At 35.6% G+C, this 26,747-nt stretch overlaps 1 protein-coding gene and 1 non-coding gene across 4 annotated transcripts; one reads left to right on the top strand and one right to left on the bottom strand.

Moving 5' to 3' along the window:
- Positions 1–10,323: 10,323 nt before the first annotated feature.
- On the bottom strand, positions 10,324–17,698 carry LOC142532589 (chaperone protein dnaJ 15-like). 3 transcript variants are annotated; one of them, XM_075638893.1, is made up of 13 exons: positions 17,641–17,675; positions 17,543–17,590; positions 16,989–17,440; positions 15,903–16,026; positions 14,115–14,197; positions 13,926–14,037; positions 13,723–13,827; positions 13,434–13,484; positions 12,513–12,602; positions 12,321–12,429; positions 12,068–12,216; positions 11,913–11,966; positions 10,324–10,786 (listed from the first exon to the last, which is right to left on the bottom strand). In XM_075638893.1, the coding sequence occupies exons 3-13, from the start codon at positions 17,120–17,122 to the stop codon at positions 10,559–10,561; spliced, it is 1,239 nt and encodes a 412-aa protein (XP_075495008.1). In that variant the 5' UTR covers positions 17,123–17,440; positions 17,543–17,590; positions 17,641–17,675; the 3' UTR covers positions 10,324–10,558. The 3 variants fall into 3 exon arrangements, with proteins under 3 accessions (XP_075495008.1, XP_075495007.1, XP_075495010.1); XM_075638892.1 differs by having other exon boundaries at positions 17,543–17,698; XM_075638895.1 differs by having other exon boundaries at positions 16,989–17,299; positions 17,543–17,681.
- Positions 17,699–26,513: 8,815 nt separating this feature from the next.
- Positions 26,514–26,620, top strand: LOC142533992 (small nucleolar RNA R71). The gene has a single exon (XR_012816865.1). It is a non-coding gene; the product is annotated as a small nucleolar RNA R71 (small nucleolar RNA).
- Positions 26,621–26,747: the final 127 nt, after the last annotated feature.

Here is a 26,747-nt window from a genome sequence, read left to right as displayed (position 1 = left end):
CTCCTAATATCATTTTAATCAATCCCGTGGCAGGGGGCAAGCTCTTTTTTCCCTCGGGTTCAGGCTCCCTTCTTCTCTTGGGCTCAATCCTCGGGATAATCCTCATACTTCCTCCTCGGACGCTGGATCCTTGTTGCCGAGATGTCCAAGGTGGCATTCTCGGCCTCTGACTATTGTTGCTGGGTCCCGGGATGGAAGGTGAGATATAATTACCCTTCATTGCTTTGCAGTCTTCCGTGTTATGGTGGCACACTTTGTGAAAAGAGCAAAATCCGCTCTTCTCTGACCGGGAGAACTGATGATCCGGGGCCAAATCTCTGCTGCACTCCTGCACTTCCCTTTCCCGGGCAATTTTCAGAGGCACGTGATGAGAAAAGTGCCCTGTATTGCCTCTCTTCTGTCCCCTCTCCTCGGGCTTAGACACCCGGTCTCCTCTTTCCTTCCTCACAACTTCCCTCTTCTGTTTCTGGGCCTCTTCCATATTGATGTACTTTTCTGCTCGTGACAACAGATCCTCGAAATCCCCAAGCACCTTCTTGGTTAGTGACTTAAAGAATTCACCCTCTCTCAAACCCTGGGTAAATGCAGTAGTCTTTGTTTCAGCGGCACAGGTAGGGACGTCTAAGGCCACTCTGTTGAACCTTCTGATATAGGCCCTTAAACTCTCTTCTGGGCTCTGCCTAACTTCAAAAAGACTAAAAGCAGTCTTTTTGTACTTTTTACTGCTGCTGAAATGATGTAAAAACACATTCTGAAAGCCTTCAAAAGAGCTGATACTTTGGGAAGTCAAGCCCTCGAACCACCTCTGAGCTGAATCCACCAGTGTTGTAAGGAACACCTTACACTTGATTCGATCAGTGTAACAGTGCAACATGCCATATTTTCAAACCTGGCCAGGTGCTCTTCCAGGTCGGCATTGCCATCATAGTCTTTCACCTTCGCAGATTTGAAATTTCCGGGAAGAGGCTCCCGGACAATGATATCAGTAAACGGGCATCCTCTCGGGACTGCCCGGGCAACGCTCCGACTCTCCAACTGTCCTTCCAGGACCTTCATCTTCTTCCTCAACTCCCGCAACTCTTCTGCCGTAGTCGGAGATTTCGACCCAGCACTGTACTCCTCATTCTCTCCTCCCGCCTCCTCCTGCCTCCCCAAGTCCTGCTCTTGCTCCTGCTCCTGCTCTTGTTCTCGCTCGGATGGGATGACAGGCTGAGAGACTTCCTTTCTGGCCATAGCTTGCACGATGGCATCAGCCATCATTTTCTTTAGCTCTTCAGGGGTCATGGTTATGAGATTTGGCCCGATGTTATTAACACCTCTTTGTCTCGACGTTTTTCCCCCGTCCTCCTGGCCCCGAGAATTATCCTTGTCCGTTCTTCTCGTACGAGCCATATCAACGCCTTGAGCTCAATTTTCCCACAGACGGCGCCAATGATGTGATCTCGTTGAAATGGATGAGCCGGGTAAGGAGCTCCAACGGATCAAACCAACAATTTATAGTGTTTGGGAATTTTGAGTGAAGATAATGGCCGAGATTAACACCTGCAAACAAGAAAGTAACTCGTGAATGGGCGCCGGAGGAGTGTCCGACGTGGCCACTCCGATGCTAAAGTCAGCAGGTTGAAGATGAACACAAGCAATATCTGAGAGAAAATATGTATAATGCTTAGAGTTCAAAGATTTCAGAATCCTTTAATCTCATTAATACCTGCTATTTATAGTAGAGAAATGGGTAGTTACCTCGATTTCCGTGCCATCTACAAAGTCGGTTTACCATACTAGCTTGTGATGACTTCTCAGACACTCCAAAACCAAGTTGTTCTGACAGATTGGATTGCCTGTATCAATCACACTTGAGTGTGGTTCATTTCTCGAGGTAATGCAGTTCTCGAGGTTGCCCAAGTGGTGATGTAACCGGGAACTCTGCCCGGGAAGATGAGAAGCGCCTGGATGGTTCCGTGTTGGTAGAGAGCTCGGGTAAAGCCATAAGCCCGGGAAAAGAAGACTTGCCCGAGTCTTTAAGAAACTTATCATGTACATGGGTCATGATCTCGGCCACCCCAGTAACAAACCAGGTTAACGATGACCCGGCTCCTAATAGGGGTATCACACAACATTTCCAATTTTTGGTAGCTTTGATCCTTATTTAGATGATAATGTTCTTGCTTTAAATACTATGTATCTTTTGAAAAATATCTTTCCCCTTTGCACTTCAATATTATATAATTTATATTATTTGACCGACACAAAAAAATAACCAGATTCTAGAATTCGGCCATATCGTCCTGATTCAGCCATGTTGACCTGCAACACATATGTGAGTAAGTTACATATAAAAATAAATAGATTCATTTAACATCAAGCACCATCGGTCATCTTCAATCAGGTTTTGCATGGCCCACGTTTCAGCATGCAAATAAATATCCACCATTTTTTTCATAACGATACTCTCAAAAGATGGAATCCCTCACCCCAAGGGTCCCTCTACTGCGGTCCCGAGCATGTGGATATGAGGTAAATTACCGTGATCGAATTTTAAAATCTATGGTTTTTTAATATTTTAATTTGATATATCTGAACTAATATCGTATTAATTCAAAATTATACAAAATTTACATATAAATTTTTTTAAAATAAATTGGGCCAGCCCGAGTGTTTTACCATGTGGTTCTGCCACTGATTATATATATAAATATACACACGCACTTACTTTTGAATTTGAGTTGAACTTGGAACATGCAATTTATAATTGAAGCATGTATAGTCAACAATCTTACAAAATTCAAACTCAAAAGGTAAAGATCACAAGATTGGTTCAAAAATCTTGTTGATATTGTCAAAAAAGTGTTGGAATGAGAACTATAAAAGTAAGAAAAAGTTGATGCTAGGGTTCAACTTCATCTCATTAAAATGAATTAGTCGTCTCACACATGATGTTTATAGATACGACAATCATCTTTCAAAATAAAAAAAGGACTGAAATGTATGATTATGAAAGTGTTTCTATACTAATACAATCGCATGGACTTAGAAAGTTAGAATGTGATATGCAGATTCAGGGGGTCCTATGTATATATACTTCTTGAAGAGTTGAAAAAATCTGGTATATTATATCTTGATTTAATGGTTTAGATCACAGACCCTCGTGATAGATCATGACACGATTGAATCTCACGCGCCTATTTTGATGTAATAATAATCAAGTTGGTGTGATTTTTTTCCATGCAACGATGGTGATAGAGTTTATGTTTTATCGTAGATTCGAATTTACACATATCTCATATGGTGATATATTTGTGTCACTACACCACCACATGCAGGAATGTTGACAAGCAGATATGAAATTAAGTACCCGGTGTTGGCTTAAATTATGGAGCCTACTCGCCACCATTATGTGTTAATGATGAACTCTTTCTTTAGCATGTTTGCGTGATTGACGTTGAAATTTATATTTTTTAAGCTTTTGCTTTGTATGGCAATATTTCCAAAAATCTTACTAACTACACGAAGGGAATATACATACATATATATTATATTGAAAAAATCGTTATTCTGGTCTTATATGTTTGTCTTTTTGTGATTTTGGTTTTGTTGTATTATAAAATTTTAGTTTTAGTTCGATATCTTTGTTTTTTTTTACAATTTTAGTCCTTTTTTCTACGTGACGTTGATGTGACATCAATAAAACGCTGATGTTTGAGGTGTGACATTGTCACTCCAAATGAAAAAAATGACTAAAATTGTCAAAAATCTGAATATATAAATCTAAAATTGAAATTTGATACATAAATGAACAAAATCATTAAAATACAAACATACGTGACTAAAAAATGATATTCTCTATTATATTATTGTATGTATATAATATATATTGAATCATGAAATTAAATAATATGTATTTATCAAAAATTAAATTAAAATTACAATTTGGTTGATATTTCCATATATTTTATCTAAAATTAAAATCACAACTTGTTTGATATTGCTCATATAATTGGAAAGATTACCCGAATTATTATTAGTATCTATATGGTACGTAATTAAAGAGTTTTGTTTTCTTTTTTTTATAAATAATACAAAAAAATAAAACCAAGCTTAAAAAAGTCTTCACCACAACTCCAAGAATGACCCACCATGTCTCCTCTTTTTAAGTGTGTTTGATTTCACATCACACCTAATTTTCAAACAAAAAATAAACTATTTTCAGATGTGGCACTGTAGTATTTAGAGAGCATACAAAAAGACAGATTTTACAACTATAATTTATACGAAAAGCACCATTGTTAATTTAAATGCTTATCTGAGTCAGCTTGAAGGATGTTTGCCTAAATTTTTTTAAAATAATTTATAAATTCTTATAATTTATTTTAGGAGTATAAGTACTTATATAATATTATTTTAAAAATAAGTTGTTAAGATATCCGGTTAAAATAGGATAATAAATCTTAAAATATCAATATGTTTAATATTGTAAAATATTTTTATTGGTAAACTACAATTTTAGTCATGTATATTTTTCATATATGATTTTTGGTTTTATATGTTGTCAGATTTGAGTTTTGATTCATTATCTTCGTTAGTTTTGTAATTTTAGTCCTTCCCGACATGTTGTTGACCTGGTGCAAATGCGGAACCTACATGGCTCTGATATTGAGCTGATGTGTGTAATGTAACATCAGTATTTTAGATAAAATATGATTAAAATTACCAAAAATCGAGAGGTACAAGACTAAGACTGAAATTGGACAACATATATGATCAAAATTGTAAAGAAACCAAGATATAGTTTTGGGTTAAGCGTGCATAAGTAAGAGTAGCACTAAGATGAAGAAGTTCTCGTGCGTCAAACTACTGACGTTGTGCCGCTTGATCTGGTTGGATAACAATCCGACCCATTAGCTCTCAAGTAGGTGCACTCTGCTGCCACGAGCATAAGGAAATAAAGTTGTGTCTTGCTAATGACTATAGTTTTTTGACTAGCGTTAAGCGCTTGATTCTATCAATTGATATCAGAACGATTTCATGTGTTCAAGTTTCTCAAGAAACATATTTCTATACAGGGGGATGTTGGGAGGTTGCACGAGTAAGAGTAATATTGGGATAAAAGACCTCCTCGGATCAAGCTGTTGACGTAGCGTACTTGATCTGGTTGGAAATGTGGACACTAAAAGAGTGACAACAGATCTTAAAGGATAATATTGTCTTTGCTGGAGACAGAGCCGACGGTAGGGATATGATAAGCACTTATCCTAACATATATATATATATATAATAAAAACTACAGTTTTTCCTATTTTCATTATCACAAGTACATGATAATATGAGAAGAATATAATTTTTTTGAACATATTTTGGCAATTGTGTCATTGAATTTGGGAGGATATGATAAAACTTGTGATGGTCATTCGTTTTCTCATAATAATACTCCACGAAAAATATAATTTATTTTAATTGATGAAAATTAAATCCAATAGATACATTTGGAAGACGAAAATAAAAACTCAAATAATTAAATTTAAATTTTTTAAACCAAATTTTCTTCTTAAATTGCAAGGGAAAAAAACACTAAATATAAGCATGCAATTACCATATATGCATCATATTCGTGGGACCAATTAAGTAAGTTGAAATTGTTGGGTGTTGAGCCACTAAAGGGTACTTAAAGAACTTAAAAAATGACAGTAGATTTAGGTGTAGGTTAGGATCCAATTATGGAAAAATGTTAATAAATTCTATCTACTTTTTAGCTTTAGAGAAAACATGGATCCAAAGATCATCTCCATTATCACTTTCAAGGGGCTCAAGAACCTACCAAACGCAATATTAATCTTAGACAATATAACCATCTTTCTTTAATCCGATTAGTTTTGATCAATAGACTAATAGTTTGACACGACGTGATAATTAGCAAAATAATATTGGTTAATTATTTTTTTAGAAAACTAATACTTTAAATGATATTTGAACACACTCAAATATACTTGTGCATGCTTACTTTTCAAAAAATTAGTTTGAAAAATATTGTTTTTTAAACTTTTCTCTCGACACAATTAATAATAATAATAATAATAATAATAATAATAATATAGGTTGTATTTTCATCACATATTTTTTTAAAAATATTACCGCTAATCTTTTAATTGAAATTATTTTTTGACAATATGTTTAACATACCAAATTGATTAGTATTTGATTTATTTCATCTTATATGAAGCTTGTATAAAATCGTTTAAACTTAAGGGAAAATTATAATTTTGGTAATCTATATTTGTCTATTTGTAATTTTGGTAATGTATATTATCAAATTTCAGTCTCAATTCACAATATTGTATGCTTTCTTTGCAATTTTAGTCAACATCACCACTTCTTATAAAAAATGACTAAAATTACAAAAAATTAAAAGATGTATGACTAAAATTCAATTTTTACAACAAAAAAGACAAATATACGTGGAATCAAACCCTCATAGGAAACAAGGCATCAACCTAACCAAAAAAAAAAAATATATATATATATATATATATATATATATATATATATATATATATATATATATATATAAAAGAAGGGGAGATTTGCACATGATGGTTCCCATTGTTTCAGGGAAACACATGTTGTATTGCATCCATTTGGTCTCTTAAATTTTCAAATAATGGCAAGAACCAGTGCACTCAACCCATACCAAGTGTGGACCAACAAAATATATATGAAGCAAAATCTTTTAATATAAACCTATCTAGCTAGGAAACTAGAGTGTAATGGAATCAATATGTTTTGTCAGTTTCTTCCCAAGGCATTCAGATGCTAGCTAGAGATGGAGGAGGCGGACTTTTTTTTAAAAAAAAGAAAAGAAGATTCATATTTATTTCAATTTTTGTAATACATTTTTTTAGGAAGTATTGCACAAAAAGTACTATTTATTTTTTCTAAAAAGAAATAAAACAATCGAATAAAAAGTTGGATAATTGGAAATTAAGGAAATCACTCAACCATACTCTCAGGTCATGGTTGGAGAACGCATATGCATGACACGCAGCTTATCCATACTATGTAAAAGTTTGGAAATTAGTATTGTCTAGATTTGAAAAATGATCAGAATAATGTGTTTGGATTGTTCTACGATTTAAAAGATTGAGTTAATATCAGGATCGATTATCAACTATGACTTTTGATAAATCGTTAAATGTTTAATATTAATAATTGGTATAGCATGTTTCTTAAGGGGTAAGACCCTAACATTTCTTATGTATATATATGTTTTTAATTATAATCACGTATGGTATAATAAACCTGACTCATTGGAACTCAAATATGCGCAACAAATCCACCTACCACTCAAGATATGACTGTCATATTATATAAGAAAATAAAGTTTCATATTTATTAACATTTATGTTATATGACATAATCATAATATTTGATCCTACAATTAATAAAAGAGCTATACTCACGAGTTTTCTTCTCATTGATTTGTCCAGTTATCGAAACATGAATTATTTGGAACTAATAATTATTCATATTAAGATAACGATCAAAATATAACAGTTGGAGTACTATTATAAGACTTAGATTATTTGAGTTACATTATTATTATTTCCTATAGTACGTACCAAAAACTATCGATCATACATGAAATGTATCAGAGCAGACTTTTGATATTACCAGGAGTTTAATTTCCCTTCTTTTATGTATGGTTTGGAGGAGCATGTATATTTGTTGCAACTTGTCTAATCAACTTTTTTTTCCATGTTAATCAATTGATTAATTAACAAATGCTTTCCTTGTTGTTAATGGTATCCACCACCTAATCTATAACTTTTGAAGACTTAATTAATCATCATGGTTACTTTGGTGTTGATTGAAGTGATGCCAATATTATCATTTTGGATCTCCTAAATCCCAAGTTTGGCCCACAAAGATGTGTTTACCAAAGTAATTAAGACAATCAAAGCTTATTATAATAAATTTCAACAAAAGATTACTCTAGACATAATCATTTCATAATACATCCCATTAAATTTCTCATCATTTTTGTTCCTTTTTTGCAACCATTACTTTGGAAGGATCCCAAAAGTTTTTAGTGACTAAGTTTCAAGTTGTGATCCTCTTTTGTGTGTGTCTTTATTATATATATATATATATATGTTCAAAAAATCTTCAACTGATCCAAACTGTGTGGGGCGACTCAAATAAGTCCCTCTGTGTATTCCAAGTGACACACCTACTTCACTAAAATACATAAAGCAGTTTAGGTTGGGTGGAGGAGTATGCTAGCTTTATTTAGTTTTTTGAACTCCTTTTCTTTTTCTTCTCCCTATAAGGTAATTAAAAATATACCAGCTTATTTTTTTTAAAAAAAAACGACATATATATTATTATTAGAGAAAATTGCATTTTTTATCATCTTTGTTATCAAATTTCAATGTTAGTCTTATATCTTTCAATTTTTAACAGTTTTAGTCATTTATGATAGGGAGTGACAGACATAACTGTCGCATTAGTTCCACATTAGCGTCAAGTTGATAGAAAAAATAAATTACCACAAGACTAAAATCAAAATTTAACAACATAGATGTCTTAAAAAGAAAAACGAAAAACAAAAAAATTAACAAGAGAAGGGAGTTAGACCAAAATCTCTTTAGTCATCGAAATCAAAAAATTTTAATAATCATAAACAAATAACCCATAAGCTACTAATTACATGATTCTAGAAACTTTAAAGTAAATTTAGGCACCCAATTCTATTTAACCTGCATTTTAATTAATCATCTCCATATCTTCCTAAAAAACATATCTTAAATTCTTAATTTTAGAAAAAAAAATATTTAAAAACTTTTATGCCAAACGTACTGATCAACATGAAAAAAACCATGTACATAAAAGATTAATTTATATGCATCCAATATGTGCAAGTGGTTACTAACATATATATAATATTAACAGAAGATAGGGTAAGATAGGGTGTCGAGTGGAAAACACATAAAAATCAATATAATTTTTTTTAATGGAGAATTATTAAGTAATCTCACCTGAATTCTAAGCTTAGATTTCATAGAACAAGAGCCCAAAATTTTTAATATCTCCATGATTCCTAAGTCCATTGATTGGGTATTGAAAAAGGGACAGTGGTCAAATAGTGAGACAAATTAAATGTGCTTTGGGTTGGCGATAGAGTGGACAATTAGGCGGCAACACAAGCACCAGGTAACATGTTAATCAAAGCAAACTAGTTGGGAGACACATGCACTTGTCTATGGATTCCATTAGATTAATTTCATTCAAATATTTCTCCTATTAAACATATATAATAAGTTGCCACGTGGACGGCTTCTCCGTTATACACGTCAGCATAATAGGTATATATATATATATATATATATATATATATATATATATATTAATGATACAAGAGGAATAATTCCTTGCACTAATTGATCCATAATTTTATTTGCAATTGTTGGTTAAGCTCACATAAAATATTGCATATGTTTGAATTCGATCGATGCCCAAGTGTGATATATTTATTCACAAACCTATTAGGACAAACAAAAGAATCTAGAATTAAACAAAAAGTCCTTGAGATCCAACACACAATTATTCATAGTGCATGCATGTGGAGGACTAGGTTGTTCGATTTTTATATTATTAGCATAGAAACATGCTAATTCGTTTATGAAAAGAACCTTCTTAAAAATAAAGAAATTGTAAGTTTGATGATTTATGTATGTTTTTTTTTTGATGATTTTAATCTTATATATTGTCAAATTTAGTATTAGTCCTACGTCTTTTCATTTTTTACAATTTTCGTATTTTTCTATGTGAGTGTTGATATAACAAAGCTCATGTTGCTGTCATATTGATGTCACATCACGGTTGTATTGACGTTATATTAATGTCACGTCAAAAAAATGACTAAAATTAAATTACACTTTGTGTACGCAAATGATGATTTGTACTGATCAAACACAATTTATAAATAGACCCTGTTATTTATTTTTTTATTTAGATCTGATTTTATTTTATAATTGAGTAATATTATTATAATAATATTAGACATAGGATGGACCCAAACATGGTGATGCCTAAGATCTTTAATTATTTGGGGAAAAAAACAAGTTGAGGCGCAGCAGTCGGTCACCATTATGTGTCAAATTTAAATAAAACTATAACTAGTCTTAATCTCATCAAGGCAAACAAGGGGGAAAAGTTCTTTTTGTAAAGAGACCAACCAATATTATTTCACACCCTTTCACCAATCGAATGATCAAAAATTCATTATTCGAATATAAAACCCAAAAAAAATGAAAAATAAGCATTGCAACATAAACCAACTTCTCTACAATATACTTCAACAAGTAACTAGGTATATATTGAAGATAACTTACCAAGAACTATAATAGAAATCAAATCAAAAGCCTCTACATTTCTCGTTATTTTACAGTAATATATCCCTAACCGTATAGAATGGACCAAACCATGTATAGACAGGGAACATTGAGGTATAAAATCGTGCAGCCAGAATAAAATTCAAAAAGTAGAAGATCAGGTACAACTAGGCTCATTTCTTTTCAGACCCTTTCATGTTAATATTGAACCATTTCTTCTTCGAAGATTTGTCCTTGGAATTTGAGCTTCCGTCTTCACCTGGACTCGCAGATTTAAAATCTTCACCGGGGTATTTGCTGCTACTTCCATTACTGAATTGTGCGCTCCCATTGGAAGTAGAAGATATTGTCGCCGTAAAAGAAGAGTGGATGTTATCTCGCTGTTTTAGCAGCTCATCAACCTGTTCATGAATTAGATAAAAAAAAGAAATTGTTAAATGACCATGCAGAAAGCAACCAACAAAAAGCTAGTTCAACAGATGAAGATTAGCTTACTACTTGTGTGAAAATACCGATTTGAAACAAGAACAAAAATCCCCAAAGCTGACAAAGAGCCGGGTGATGGACTAAAAAAAGTATTGCATGACAGTAAGGCCACAATGCTTCATTCTGATTGGAATCATGCAAAAAACCAAAGTAGAAAGAGAGTTGTATAAAATAATCAGTCTCCAACAAAGTTGTGAAATGAAGCACTTTTTGCCATGGAATTCCGTGTCAATTTCCCTCCTTCCCTGCTCTCCACTAAATTATGAAGATGGGGAAGTGATAAAGCCACCAAAAACAGACATTAAAACAAGGGGAGCCTACTGCATTTTTTATGCAAAACTTGTATGGGTAAAAGCCGATATCAGAGCCAGAGAAGGCCATCACTTCTTCATGTATGACTGGGCTAGACAATTTGCTGCTATGACTTGAAGACATTTTAAGGATCGGGTCCTTGCAATAAATTCTCCATGCATATAACATCAAAAACTATAGTTAGCAGCTGGGAGTTCATGGAAAGCAGGCTTGAATACCCATCTGATTGATCAATCCAAAGGTTTTATTTTATCTAAGTTTGCAACCACAATTTTGTATATGCATCCACGGATTCATCAAAAATAGGCTTATTGTTTTGGGGAATAAATGAAGAAAGCAGAAAACGTAACTCAAAAATATTTCGACACAATTGGAGCAACAGTTAAGAGGTAATCAGTAAAAAAAACAATTGAGATTCAAAATACATTTTGAATACTTTCATGAGGCAGAAGAATCCAAAATTTCAACTTCAAGATATATAAATGCTTGGTGAAAATGTTTCTCATTTTTTAATCTTGTGTAGATGCTTGGTGAAAATGTTTCTCATTTTTTAATCTTGTGTAGATGCTTGGTGAAAATGTTTCTCATTTTACTGTAGTTTTCAACTCTATCAATAAAACAGTCTGGAGCAAATGTAATAGCTGCAGCGTGAGGAATATAAACAGCAAAGACACTCCGACAATAAAAACATTTACACTTAAGTAAAAAGTTATTGGTAAGCAAACTTACAGACTGCTTTTCTTGACTATATCTATTGGTTACTTCTTGGTATTGAGCCAATGCCTGAAATAGAGAGAAAAAAAGGATGTGTACCGAGAAACAATGCACAACTCTTACTAACAGACTTTCATGGAAAACGAGGCACGATTCACGAGGGAGAATACCTTTCTATATTCTGTCTCAAACAGACGTAGTTCATTTCTCTTCCTCAAAATCTGAGCTTCAATATCCTTTAATTTATGGGTTGTATCCTCATATGTCTTTGCACAAAGTGCCTCAATTGTGTAGGTAGCAGGTTTAAAAAAGTTATCTCCTGAAAGAACCAGGCCAAACATTACTGCTTGAGGGATTTATAAGTGGTTTCTAAAAATTCAAAATAGAACTCAGAAAAAGAACATGCATCAACTAGCTTCTGACCATAAACAGCAAATATGTGTGTGCCAGCATTTAGTTCTGAAACCTCGCAAGGTTGAAGTCCCTCCAGTCTCTTAAAGAAAGCAGCTTCAGGATCCTTCGCCATTGCCAACTACACCATCAAACTACTGCATTTATCAGCAAAAGTAATCGTGCAGGCCTCTTCAGTGAAAAGTAAAGGTAAAAACTAAATACCGCATTCAAAGTTGAATCCATTCTGTACACTTGAAAGTGCAAGAAGTACATTCCAGCAGATGTAACCTTGCCTGCCTTCTCACTATCTTCCTAAACATGTTTGGCAGAGTATAATGCAAAAAAAAGGCATCAGAAAGGAGGGGATAAGCAAAGACCCCTGATAGCAAAGAAAACCCAAATCCCAAAAAAAAATTGAGAGGAAACCAGGCCAAGAGTTTCACCTATTATAAAATTACTATTATTGGCTTGCATGCCAGCAGTTCAGGAAGAGAATTTAACTACTATCACGTAGAAAAACCAAGTGATGGGATTCTCTCAGTTATCCGTTTTTCGGCATGCTGCAGCTGAGACCAAATTTCAGTACTTCATGAATATTATGAATTATTTATTCTCTTTTAAACTCAGACATCCAGTTTTTAGTACCATTCTGCTTTTATTCTTATGATTTACCCAGAAAAAAATTAAGGGGCACAATTTAATCTCTTAAATTACTCTCTTTTGGGAGAAGCAGGATATTTAAATCCTCACATATCATTTTTGCAATCGATTTATTTTATGGTAGTCTGTGTGAAAGATTGGCCAGATTCTTTCTTGCCCACAAAGTGACTGCCATTTGATTTGGCCTGCCAGGAATTATTGTTCACTCCTACTATTAACTTTCACTTCCAATGACAGGTCAACACAAGAGGCATGCCGATCGAAATAGTTAAACAGCACATTACAAATGTTGCCATTCATTTATCATATGTTATAGCTAATTAAGCAAAAAATTGTAACATGTGCATATGCACAGTGAAGTAGCAGCTGGAATGGAATAGGTGTTGAGATTTGATCTCAAGTAGAGAACGGACACTTCAAGCTGGGAAAAAGGATCGAGGTAAAGAAATCTTGAGGTCATTAACAACCAAAAGTGGAAAGTACCTGCAAGGCCAACCCATACCCTCCATTTTCATCTCGCTCAAAGTACAAGAGCTGAAAATCACATGTAGCAAAACCATTAGTCAGAAACTTATGTCGCCTTCAGTATGCACATGAAAGAAATTTTTTTGTCCAATTATTTGTCTTCTGGTAATTAGAAGTAGTAGATAATTACAATGGTTTAGAACCTTCTCTACTTCAACCTTCAAATGGACCTTAATGCAGGCGAATGAAAAAAGGAAATCTAGTATATCACCACAAGATCTGAACTCAAAGTAACATAAATACACACCTTGAACTTGCTTTGCGCAGCTGAAGTAACTCTAACTACAACTCCTGCTTCTGCTTGTTCGTCACTAATAGTCACGCTAAAGAAGTGCGCACACTGCTTTTCTACCTGTTTAATGTATTAAAGGTGAAAATAAACAAATACAAGAATGAAAAAAGGATGGCAAACAAAAACTATGATTCTTATCCAGACAAGGGGCTAGGTACCTTGCCAGTAACAGAAGTTCCAATAGGAAGAGGTCTAACTGTGACAGTTCCGCTCAAAGCCTCTTCAAGAACATTAGCAGAAATTGTAGTTTTGATGGGGACACCCAGCTTGCTGTCCAAATAAATATTCATAAAATAATCATAAAATTATTCTTAATCATGCATAATCCGAGATTAGAAAGAAAAAACCTGAATAAAGCAGCGAACATCGTATTGACAGTTCCAAGATTTGACAAATCAATCTCCATATCCATTCCTTCGGTTTCAAGGGCCTTTTTGTCAAGAAAAGCCAAAATAAGAGACACTCACCAGACTTTACTCAGGACAGAAACAATTTAAAGTATTAGATGTCGATTTTAATTATAGTCTGCAATAGTCATCAATTATTTATATAATGTCCACACAAGATGGAGGCTTTTGTAACCTAAGAGAAATTAAATATTTATACCAACTCATATGCCAGGATATTTATAAATCGTTTTTGATATGCTTTGAAGTTCGACCACAGTGGTAATGGACCGAGTCAACAAAAAGGTATTAAAGAACAAGATTCTATCTTTAAAAAATTGGAAAAAGTCTTATCGTTAATAATGAGGTTGGTCAAAATTTTCAATAAACTGTCTTGGTATGCACGCCTAGGATAGGTGATATTTAAATACTTATGGCAAGCAATGATGAGAAAGCTCGCATAGCTGTTAAGCCATGAAGCTTCAATATAAAAATTTGAGTCCACCTTCATCAGCATGCATCAAAATCAAGGAAATTTCCTCTTGATTCACTAGCATAGAAGTTATTCCCACAAATACAGCCCCCAAGACACAACTGTTGGCTTCAACAAGAAGAATTGGTTTGCTAAGAAGTAATAATTCAGGAGAATCCAAGTTATGCAAGAAAAAGCTTCGCAGAGAAAGGACATATCGTTGTCCACACAACAAGAGTTGAAACATTTTTACATCCTTCAGAACAGTAATTTTAGGAAGAATTCAGCAGATGCAGGAAAAGAAATTCTATTTTGGCAGGGAAAGAAAACAAATGTTTACTAACAAAAGATAAAGCACCTGTAACCCGTTCACCATCTCAGTAAAGAACTCAAATATTCCGTCTTCTGAGAAAATATCAAATTGCTAAATTGATACATGGTACAAAATAATCCATGGTATCTCTATGTTTTCCATAAACTTGAAGGAATTTCATGCCACTAAATGGTGATGACAAAATTCTATTGCACGTCACCATGTTAAAATAGAAGGGGTCATATCATGACACCTGAAACATGACTATCACAATTTATTGCCTCCAATTTTATGGAGACAGAGAAGGAAGCTAGGGTGTGGTGAATTGCTCTAAGGTTACTCTTATGTTTTACAAGCAAAAGTAGTCTTGCCTGTGCATATAAGTTAAAGTCATAAAACACTACCCAACAATATAGGAAACTTTTTTCTGAACAACTGATACCAGAAATTTTATACAAGACCAGGGACAAGGAAAGCAGTGAATCAAATGTCTTGTGTCGAGAAACTAACAATGGATAACAATATTTTCATTTTGTGTATTTTTAAAATGCCAAGTTTTTGATGAAAGCAAGAAACAAACACCAAAAAAGTAGCCCCGTGTCAGGAGAATAAGTTTTATGTTTGACCTGCAGCATTAGAATCATCATTAGTTTTATACGTGTTCACTGCTTTTAACATATTACATTATCACATAGACTAGAAACCTAAAATGCATAACATCATGTGTCGTCATTTTCTGAGCACCCATGCATATTTGTTTCCCTTTTGTACACATTACTGGTTTTGTTCTTTGCCCAAAACTGAAAGTACATGTACACATTTTGGCCAAAACTTGAGGTCCTCGTACTGCGAAAGAATGTAATTTCTCATGATTGTAAATATTTGTCCACGACCCATTTAATGTTAAGAGATTGGAAAAATGTAAAAAAAAATAACTGCTGTTACTAAGGAAACAAAAGGTCACCTCAAACCCTGCAGTATCATAGTGTCTCCTTTTTTCGGGATCCGATAAAATGCTGTAAGAATACGCAACCTCCTTGAAAAGCTCGGAAGCTTCAGGATTGCTGACATTCTTGTCCGGATGGTACCTATCAATTGCTTGATTTGTTAGTTAGCCAGTTCAAGAAAGCATTCTCAAAATCCACATTCTGTTGTTGATGGAGTAAGTGTGGAGCCATTCTTAAGTTGAATAAAGACCAGAATTCCCTAGGCGTCAAGTTGTTATTCTTTTACATATCAAAATAAAAGTTCTACTCAAAATTCAAAACTTAACACAAGCACACAGTCAAAACTCATAGCTATTGCCTCTCTAACGTGTTATTGGTTGCAATAAAGTATATCAAACTGAAATGATAACACAAGCACTTCAAGAGAAAACAGGCTTTCAAACCAAAGGTTTTAACAGGCAAAAGAGTAATGTATATGCAACAGGGCAGAGTAAACTTCAAATCATATTCAAAACCAAGATTTGGGTTCACTCTAAAAAAATAAAGAAAGAAAGAGAACTTCAATAAAAAGCTAAAGCGCTCATTTGATGACCGTAACACTAAAAAGCACTAAAACATCCAATTCATCTCAATCAATTCCCGCGTAATCAATACAAAGACATAAAAAAAATAACAATGAACTGCCAAATACAATATAGAAACTATAAACATCGCAATACCCAGCAAACTTCACAAAAACACATAGCAAGCTTTCTATCCAAAATGGAAACTTACAAGAAATGACCATACTAAAACTAGTATATCAAGTTAAGAAATGAAAGGACAACAATCATTGAAAATTAAATTTCATCATCGTTAAGGTTTGGATAAAGTACCAATTAATAAAAATATGGTTGAAATTACTTTTATCGACATCATGAAGTAGGAAATCAAACAAACATTTCTGTCATAGTCCATCTATACGCATCTTTCCACGAAACAGAAAAGCTTCGAAGGTTTTCCTAACTGTTGTCTAAGATAAAATACTACGTCCAAATTTCAAATACTAAAGAAATTAGAAACTCCGAGGAAAAAGAAGTGGATCATTGAAAGGAAGTGCCTACTTGAGAGCAAGCTTTCTGTAAGCGGTCTTAATTTCCTGATCAGAAGAATCCCGAGAAACGCAAAGCACCTCATAAGGATCCCGCCGCAACACTGGCACTCCAGCCGAAGGCCCCTCCTCTTTCGAGCCTCTCATCTCTAGCCAAATTTTAAACCTTTTTCTGTATTTTTATTATATCTCTGTAAATTTCACCAAAATTATGTTAAATGTATTTTCTTTTCCTTCTGGCTTCCTTCACGGTTGATCTCTTTTCTTCTCTCTATCTGAAGAACACTACCCCCTCATATATTGGAACCCCTTTTTTATACAAATCTTCGAGTAAATTTTAAAAATTAAAAATCCTTATAGAGGGGGAAAAAGCACAGAACTTTCGCTATAATCGAGGCGGAATATGAGCGAGCGAAACTCAAAAATTTGAGGCGAAACCACCCAAATGAATCGATTCCTTCCACACTGATCAAGACAATAATGAAAAATCAATTCACGAACAAAAACAAACAGCAAAGACTACAATCAATCAGCAATCAGAAAGAAGCTAGAATTCGAAGATTTTACCTGGCATGCGAGTGAAGAGAAAGGACGATGCAAAGAGGAGGAGGCTTCCTCGTTTACAATAAATAACGGGCCCCCACTCAACTGAGGGACAGTTTTACCATTCTAACAATACTCATCCATTTTGGTCCAAATTCTTTGATTTTTCTGAGATTATATTACCATCAGAAAAACAATCAAGTTGAATTATTGATCTATCTATATTCTTTAAGATTATTTTACGTGTTAAAGTGTTCTTTTGAGGTAACATTTGAACAAATACTTTTAAAATATTTTTAATGTTTTATAAATAATAAAACATGTGTTTAGATAAGATTTTTATGAAAAATATTTTAAAATATTATTCTACGAATATAATTTTCTGTACTACTGGATTTTTTTTAAATAAAACAAGCCTTCGCCGAAAATACATATATATATATATATATATATATATATATATATATATATAATTCGTAACATGCATTAAAATAATTCCAACCTCTGTATAAAATCGGCTGTAGTTCAGATCTTGAAAATGTGACCAACTGAAATGTTTTTTGTTTAAAAATAAAACATCAACATATTACAAAAAATCTACTAATCCTCAAAACATAAAAAGCAAGAATGTTTTGAAAAGCTGTCTCAACCATAATTCTCATAAAAATCATAATTTGTGGAAGAAACGCAAGGTCCTCGGGCTTTCAGTGTGCCACCAGCTCAGTCCACTCAGTCTTCAGCACCTCCAGTCTCCTAACAAACACTGCAAGATCAAATCTCTGAATATCCGCCAGCAGTGGTCTCTGAACAGACAACTGAGCAATCACTGTGTTTTTACTGCTCTAAGCATCTGCGACTACATTAGCTTTTTCCGGGTGGTAGCTAATGTCAAAGTCATAGCCCTTCACCATCTCTAATCATCTTCGCTGCCTCATATTCAGCTCTTTCTGGGTGAAGAAGTAATTCAGACTCTTGTGATATGTAAAAATCTTGCACTTCTCCCCATACAGATAGTGTCTCCAAATTAATCTTCAGAGCGAATACTACTGCAGCTAGCTCGAGATCATGAGTCAGATAATTCTTCTCATGAACCAACAGCTGTTTGGATGCATAGGTTATCACTCTGTCATGCTGCATCAGAACTGTGCCCAAACCGATCTTCGAAACATCCGTGTATAGCACATACTCTCTGATCGAGCAAAACTTGCACAGTGAATAATTCCAAAATTTATTTTATAAATGAAAGCTCGATTTAAATATCGCAAGTGCACGATAGTCAAGTTATAATAAACGTAAGTGAATACGAGTATCGTTCCACAAGGACTGCGTTACACTATTTTTATTTTCAAGTAAAATTTCTTTAGCAACAATAAAATGAGTTGATGATTAAACTAATGTAAATTAAACAACTAAAATAATTAAAATGCAAAGAAAACGTACTCAAGAACGCAATGATTAATTTGGATTAAATCAAATGAGAAATGAATTTGTTGGGAATTAGCAGTTCACCTACCACTCGTGTTTAAATAATCACACTCGACTTTTACTCGTGCGTTCGACGGAATTCCCTAGACTAATTAATATACTCTGTCGAGCTATATTAATACTAATAAAAAACATGCAGTACTCAAGTGTCCTCAAATATTTAACAGTTCAAGATTGCATTACATTCTATGGAATCCACTAGCTTTCATTCGGGTGAACTATCACTATCGACACGTACCCAATTCCGTATATCTACTAAAATTGTAAATCCGTGGTTTATACTATTTGATCGTATTGTTAACTATTCTATCGAACTCATCAACAACATGAAATAATCAAAGGAAGTTAGCTAGGTTTCGATTGAAACAAGAAATAACAATAGCATAAACAAATCACTAATAAAAACGTCGAGAAATAACCGAGTACGGGGTAGGATCCACTCAAATCCCAACAAATCTAGAGTTTAGTTACTGAAATTCATGATAAAAACCAACAATCAATGTAAGAAATAAAATACTGAATAATGAAAATACTAAAGATGACGATGGATGACGGCCACGACGCGTGGAAATCTCGAGGTCTTCGAAATCTCCTTTGCTCCTAGACTCCTCTCCAAGAAAAATGATGAAAAGTCTGATAAAGTGTGTCAAAAACGGCTGATCTCGTGTGTTAGGTCTTGGTGTAGGATAGAGTCCCTCAAAATTTGGAAACAAATCTTTCTCAATCTCGCTTCTCGCTAGGGCGGTATATTTTGACCGCCCTAGCGAGAGGTCCTCGAATAAGCTTCCTCGAGCATGTCCCTGGTTTCGCTGGGGCGGTCACTTTTGACCGCCCTAGCGAGACACTTGCGCAAAACAATCCTCGGCCAGACCACAATGCTCGCTGGGGCGGTCATTTTTGACCGTCCTAGCGAGACCTCTTCGATATTATGCCAAAGTTTCTCCCACTTTTTGGTTCAATTCCTACAAAATAACCACAGAATACACGAGATTAGTCAAATGCTCAATAATGCTAAAAAAAATGCAAAATTCAACTAAAACAACCTAATATGATGCATGAACGCGACTCAAAACCAACACTAAAAACACGTAAAAACGAGTCCTATCAACCCCCTCATACTAACCTTTTGCTCGCCCTCGAGCAAAATAGGTTAAAGCACGAGATTCTAAACAAACAAAACAAACACAAAATACTCAAACAGGAAATAACCAACACAAGTAAATGTCAATGGTGAGTTAACAACTGTTATGCTCATGCCTCAGTGAACTTTCCCACATACAAATTATAATCAAGTCAAATCACAAACGAATACTCATTCTCATCTACACATAAATCTCGACACTAATTTGAACGTGTGTGTGTGTCATGATGGGTCTAGTCATTCGTACTTCAAATAGATCAATCATCCGATCATGCGAGTCACTCAATTAGCACTTCAATACAAGTCTCACTAGCATGCACCCCCGTGTCCATTTATCACTAACCATAATTTGAACTTTATTCGATTCTTAAGTGCAGAGAAGGGTGTCGAAAAGAAGGAAAATAAGCTCAAGTGGCTAACAGTCGGGAGTACACCGATCATTTTCATTGTGCAATCGTCAAGACTTTTCGTCTGACTTTCCTCGTCTTCTTACATCTCCACTTTTTAGCCTAGGAATAGAATTTCATTCCTTTTATTTCGGCTCCCCCTCACCTTACATCTCCACCATTTTTTTTCTCTCTTTTTTTTTTTTTTGAATGCACAATTTTCACACATGTACTCCCTAGGCTAAGAATATATAACTTTGGATTACAGCTGGTTAGGGGTATGATATTTTTATTCAGTGCATTGAAAAAGGGGTATATGTAAAGTTCAAGGCAAATCACATGTTCTCATTCAAGGTCCCAATTAGTGACTTATTTTCACGTGTTTACATGCTAAATCAACTCATAAATGATGCCTTTCAAGTTAACCACACAAAACCTTCAGATTTCACCATTATTCCTACAAAATTCTAGTCCCCACACATATGTGCTCAAAAAGTTCAACTTTGTGTCAAAATTCATGCTTTAACAATCAAGAGTACCATTCATGAGGTGACCCAATCAATACTTTTGTATACTATCAATTCAACATCATCATTGGCTCATACACTATGTCTTCTCACCATAAAAGACACCAAATAAAAGAAATGCAACAATTTAAAACCAATTAACTAAGCAAACATAACAATCTACCCCCCTCATACTAGAGTTGTGCAATGCCCTCAGTGCACAAAACGAAACAAACACTAAAAACATAAAAAAAACTCATGAATTTAAATGCAAAGATAGAATATGCAAAATAAAAAGAAAGGGGAAACAGTAAACTCCCCTAATCAGAAATCGTCCTCCTCCTCATTCTCAGGCGGTGGGACTCCCTCTTCAGCCGCTAGGGGCATAGGATAATGGTATTGAAACTGGAAGGGTGGCGGGTATGCTGGTGTAGGTGGCCCGTCCGGAGAAGAAAATCTTGTAGCCTAAGTGCTTCCTTGTGGAGGGTATGGACCAAGATGGAGTCTTTACCCTGAAAAATCACCAAATAAAACGGATTTAGCACAACAGATGGAGGGGGCGCCGAAATTTGGAGAGGAAAAGAGAAGAGCAATGTTTTTATAATCTGCGCGACTCGCTAGGGCGGTATATTTTGCAAAAGAAGTGTTCGGGAAAAAAATTTGAATGCAATGCCATGCAACTACCTAAATGCAAATGATGCGATTTATAACTAAAAAAAAAACTATAATCAAAATCGAAATAAGGAGTAGAAGTAGTTCTCAATTTATAGTCTAGAGCTCGACTCTTCACTCATGTCCTCAATGACTGTCATGGAGCCGAGTGACTCCAATTTGTGGCTCAATTGTGCCACCGATATAGTGCTTCAACCTTTGAGCGTTCACGGTAAATGTCCCTTCCTTGCCATCATGAACCACCACTGCACCCGATGGGAACACCTTGGCTATAGCGAATGGTCCTGACCACCTTGACTTTAGCTTGCCCGGAAAGAGTCGTAAGCGAGAATTGAATACCAACACCGCTTCACCCACTTTGAATTCCCTTCTTATAATGTGTTTGTCATGGGCTCGTTTGGTGCGTTCCTTGTAAGATAGTGCAAGATCATAAGCTCTTCCCCGAAACTCATCTAACTGATTCAACTGCAGCAATCGTTTTTCACCTGCAAGAGCAAAATCAAAGTTTAGTGCTTTGGTCGCCCAATATGCTCTATGCTCTAATTCGACTGGTAGATGACATGCTTTACCAAAAAACAACCTATATGGTGTAGTGCCTATAGGTGTTTTAAAAGCAGTACGATACGCCCACAAAGCATCATCTAACCGAATGGACCAGTCCTTCCTATTCACATTAACCGTCTTCTCTAAAATCCTCTTAATTTCTCGATTGGATACTTCAACTTGTCCACTAGTTTGGGGATGTTATGGAGTGGAAACCTTGTGGGTGACACCATATTTGCCCAACAGTTTATCAAAAATTTTGTTGCGAAAGTGGGTGCCACCATCACTTATGATTGCACGTGGTGCACCAAATCGATTAAAAATATGTTTCTTCAAAAATTTTAACACCACTTGTGCATCATTAGTGGCACAAGCCTCTGCCTCCACCCATTTAGATACATACTCCACTGCCACCAGAATAAATTTCTTTTCAAAAGACGCAGGAAAAGGACCCATAAAATCAATCCCCCACACATCAAATATTTCACACTCAATAATATTATTTAAAGGCATCTCATGACGGTTGGAAATATTACCTGTGCGTTGGCATCTATCACAATTGAGAATATACAAACGAGCATCCTTAAAAAGAGTTGGCCAATAGAAGCCACATTCAAGTACCTTAGATGCCGTCCGTATGGGTCCAAAGTGACCACCTACCTCACGGTCATGACAATGGTTCAGAATTTGATTGGTTTCCTCCTCTGCCACACATCTTCTTATCATGGAGTCTGCACAAATCTTAAACAAGAACGGTTCCTCCCAAAAATAATATTTCACGTCTGAAAAGAATTTCTTTCTTTGGTGAAACAATAAATTAGGGGGAGGTGTGCCAGTGACAAGAAAATTTGCAAAATCGGCATACCAAGGGTACGCATTTACCTCAAGCAATTGTTCATCAGGAAACCAGTCATCTATATCATCGTCACTGCCCTTAATTCTAACATGCTCAAGCCTAGACAGGTGGTCAGCAACTACATTTTCCACACCCTTTTTATCTCGAATTTCGAGATCAAATTCTTGCAATAATAAAATCCACCTAATTAACCTAGGTTTCGCATCTTTCTTAGCAAGCAAGTATTTTAGGGCAGAATGATCTGTATACACAGTTGCTTTAGACAGAACAAGGTATGAATGAAATTTGTCGAAAGCAAATATTATAGCAAGCAATTCCTTTTCAGTAGTTGCGTAATTCAATTGAGCATCATTTAAAGTCTTACTTGCATAGTAGATGGTATGAAATACCTTGTTCTTCCTTTGACCCAGCACCGCACCAACAGCTGTATCACTAGCATCGCACATCACCTCAAACGGTAGCTCCCAATCAGGGGCAGTCAGAACAGGTGCTGTCACCAAGCTTTCCTTGAGTATCTCGAATGCATGCAGACAAGTAGAATCAAAATTAAATTCAGCATCTTTCATCAACAAAGAGGATAAAGGTTTAGCAATTTTGGAAAAATCTTTAATGAAACACCTATAAAAACCAGCATGCCCTAGGAAACTTCTAACTCCTTTTATTGATGAAGGTGGGGGTAAGTTTTTGATTACTTCCACCTTGGCTTTGTCAACCTCAATTCCATTCTCCGAAACCTTGTGTCCTAACACAATCCCCTCTTGAACCATAAAATAACACTTCTCCCAATTCAACACCAAATTGCTCTCCTCACATCTAACTAACACCAAGTTCAAATTCTCTAAACATTCATTAAATGAGGAGCCAAAAATAGAGAAGTCATCCATAAAGATTTCAAAGAAATTTTCAGTCATGTCATGAAAGATAGCGGTCATGCATCTTTGAAATGTTGCAGGTGCATTGCATAAACCAAAGGGCATACGCCTAAACGCAAAAGTACCATAAGGGCAAGTGAAAGTAGTTTTCTCTTGGTCCTCGGGTGCAATTGTGATTTGATTGTATCCCGAGTATCCATCTAAAAAGCAATAAAATTCATGACCTGCTAATCGTTCAATCATTTGATCGATAAATGGCAAGGGAAAGTGATCTTTACGGGTTGCATCATTCAATTTCCTATAATCTATGCATACACGCCAACCCGTAACAGTTCTAGTGGGAATCAACTCATTTTTTTCATTAGTAATAACAGTAATCCCACCCTTTTTAGGCACACATTGTACAGGACTTACCCACGCACTATCAGAGATAGGATAGATAATACCTGCATCCAGAAGTTTAATTGTTTCAGCTTTTACTACCTCTTGCATCTTTGGATTGAGTCTCCTTTGTGGTTGTGCTAGAGGTGAGTATTTATCTTCCATCAGAATTTTGTGCATGCAGATCGAAGGACTTATCCCTTTTATGTCCGAAACCTTCCAAGCGAACGCTCCTGTATGCTCCTTGAGGACTCCCAAGAGCTTACTCTCCATATCATCTGTCAAAGAAGAGGAAATAATAACAGGCAATTTATTATTTTCTCCTAGATATACGTACTTGAGATGTGGAGGTAATGGTTTGAGCTCCAAAGTAGGTGGCTCCTCTAGGCTTGACTTTTGAGGCATTAAATCTTTTCTGTCTCCCAATTCCTCTAGTCTAAGCCTCACTTGCTTTCTCCAAGGTGGAATGGCATTCAAATGAGCTACCATCTCCATCTTTTCCTCGTCTAGCTCGTCCTCCTGCTTTTCAGTAGTGAGAGTGGCCTCCAATGGTTCTTTCAATCCATCCTGCACAAAATCACAAACAAGCGAATCCAAGACATCAATACGAAAGCAACTATCATTGTGCATTGTGTGCTTGAGAGTATTGAAAACATCAAAAATAATTTCTTCTTCTCCAACTCTCAGTCTCAATTTCCCCTCCTCAACATCAATCAGTGCTTTCCCTGTAGCCAGAAACGGTCTCCCTAGGATTAAAGGCATCTCTAAATCTTCCTCCATGTCAAGTACCACAAAGTCTGCAAGAAAAATAAACTTATCCACTTTCACCAGAACATCTTCGATAATCCCACGTGGATACTTGACAGATCTGTCAGCCAGCTGCAACGACATCCTAGTTGGCTTGGGTTCACCTAATCCCAGTCTCCTAAACACAGAAAAAGGCATCAGATTAATACTCGCACCAAGATCACATAGAGCTTTATGAAAATTAATGTCACCAATAATGCAAGGTATCGAGAAACTCCCTGGATCTTTTTGCTTCGGAGGCATCTTGTTTTGAACTAAAGCGGAGCAATTTTCGGTCAAATTCACCGTCATATGATCTTCTAGCTTCCGCTTATTTGCTAAGATATCTTTCAAGAATTTTGCATAACTTGGCATATTCAATAAAGCATCAGCAAAAGGAATGTTAATATGCAATTTTTTAAATATCTCAAGAAATTTACCAAATTGTGCATCTAATTTAGCTTTCTTCATTGCTGCAGGAAAAGGTGGAGGGATAACAATTTTATTCTGTGCAATAGGTGTAGATGTAGAGTTAGAAGACTTACCTCCTCGATTTTTCACCTCATCCTCACCGTGCTTGGTCTTCTCCTCATTAGACCCGAGTGTTTTTCCACTACGCAAATTCCACCGCCTTCACATGTTCTCTTGGGTTAGTTTCCGTGTTGCTTGGTAAAGTTCCTTGCTCCCTATTAGCAATCAACTTAGCCAATTGTCCAATTTGATTCTCTAACCGCTTTATGGATGCATCTTGGTTCTGAAATCTCGTCTCTGTTGCAGAAATAAATTTAGTCATCATTTGCTCTAAATCGGACTTCTCCTCCCGAGACGGTTTTGGCTTGAATCCTTGGTGCATCACATATGGTGGACCTCTTTGTTGGCGATGTTGGTTGTTTTGACCTCCCCATGAAAAGTTTGGGTGATTCCTCCATCCCGGATTATATGTGTTCGAGTAAGGGTCATTTATAGGACGGTTCTGGAATCCCACTTGTTTTACCGGTGCTCCCTCAGGCACATAGAATGGATTGCCATCTTGGCAATCCTGCACATCATGCTCACCCCCACACTTATCACAGAAAATTTCTTGCGGACGCATAGCCGACCCACTCATGCTCATCCCATCAATCTTTCTATTCAAAGCCTCTAACTGTGCTGAAACCGCCGACAAATCATTAACTTGATTAACTCCAGCACCTCGTCTCTGCCTATCAGACTGAGGATGATAGCTACTAGCAGCCATCTTCTCCAATAACTCATATCCTTCCTCCGCCGTCTTTCTCAGTAAGTTACCACAGGCAGCAGCATCTATCATAGTACGGTTAGGAGTAAGCAAACCGTAGTAGAAAGTTTGAACAACTAACCCAAGAGGCAGCTCATGGTGTGGACATCTCCTCAACAAGTCCTTGTAGCGCTCCCATGCCTCGTAAAGTGACTCTTGCTCATATTGAGCAAAAGTAGTAATGTCGGCTCTGAGCTTCATAGTCTTCGACGGAGGAAAGTACTTGATCAGGAACGCCTTTGCCATATCTTCCCATGTAGTAATAGACCCTACAGGCAAACAGTTTAACCACGACTTAGCTTTATCTCTCAGTGAAAATGGAAAT

Source organism: Primulina tabacum, chromosome 18 (assembly GCF_025594145.1).
Source record: "Primulina tabacum isolate GXHZ01 chromosome 18, ASM2559414v2, whole genome shotgun sequence".
Classification (NCBI taxonomy): domain Eukaryota; kingdom Viridiplantae; phylum Streptophyta; class Magnoliopsida; order Lamiales; family Gesneriaceae; genus Primulina; species Primulina tabacum.
This window is presented reverse-complemented; position numbering and strand designations above follow the sequence as displayed.

Excerpts from the sequence above, each read along its gene's own strand:
- LOC142532589 (XM_075638892.1), bottom strand. The coding sequence starts at position 17,122 with ATGAGAGGCTCGAAAGAGGAGGGGCCTTCGGCTGGAGTGCCAGTGTTG. Across the intron at positions 14,198-15,902 it reads ATGATACTGCAGGGTTTGAG|GCCCTTGAAACCGAAGGAAT; the intron begins GTGACCTTTTGT and ends CTTGACAAAAAG. Across the intron at positions 13,485-13,722 it reads CTGCGCAAAGCAAGTTCAAG|CTCTTGTACTTTGAGCGAGA; the intron begins GTGTGTATTTAT and ends TGTGATTTTCAG.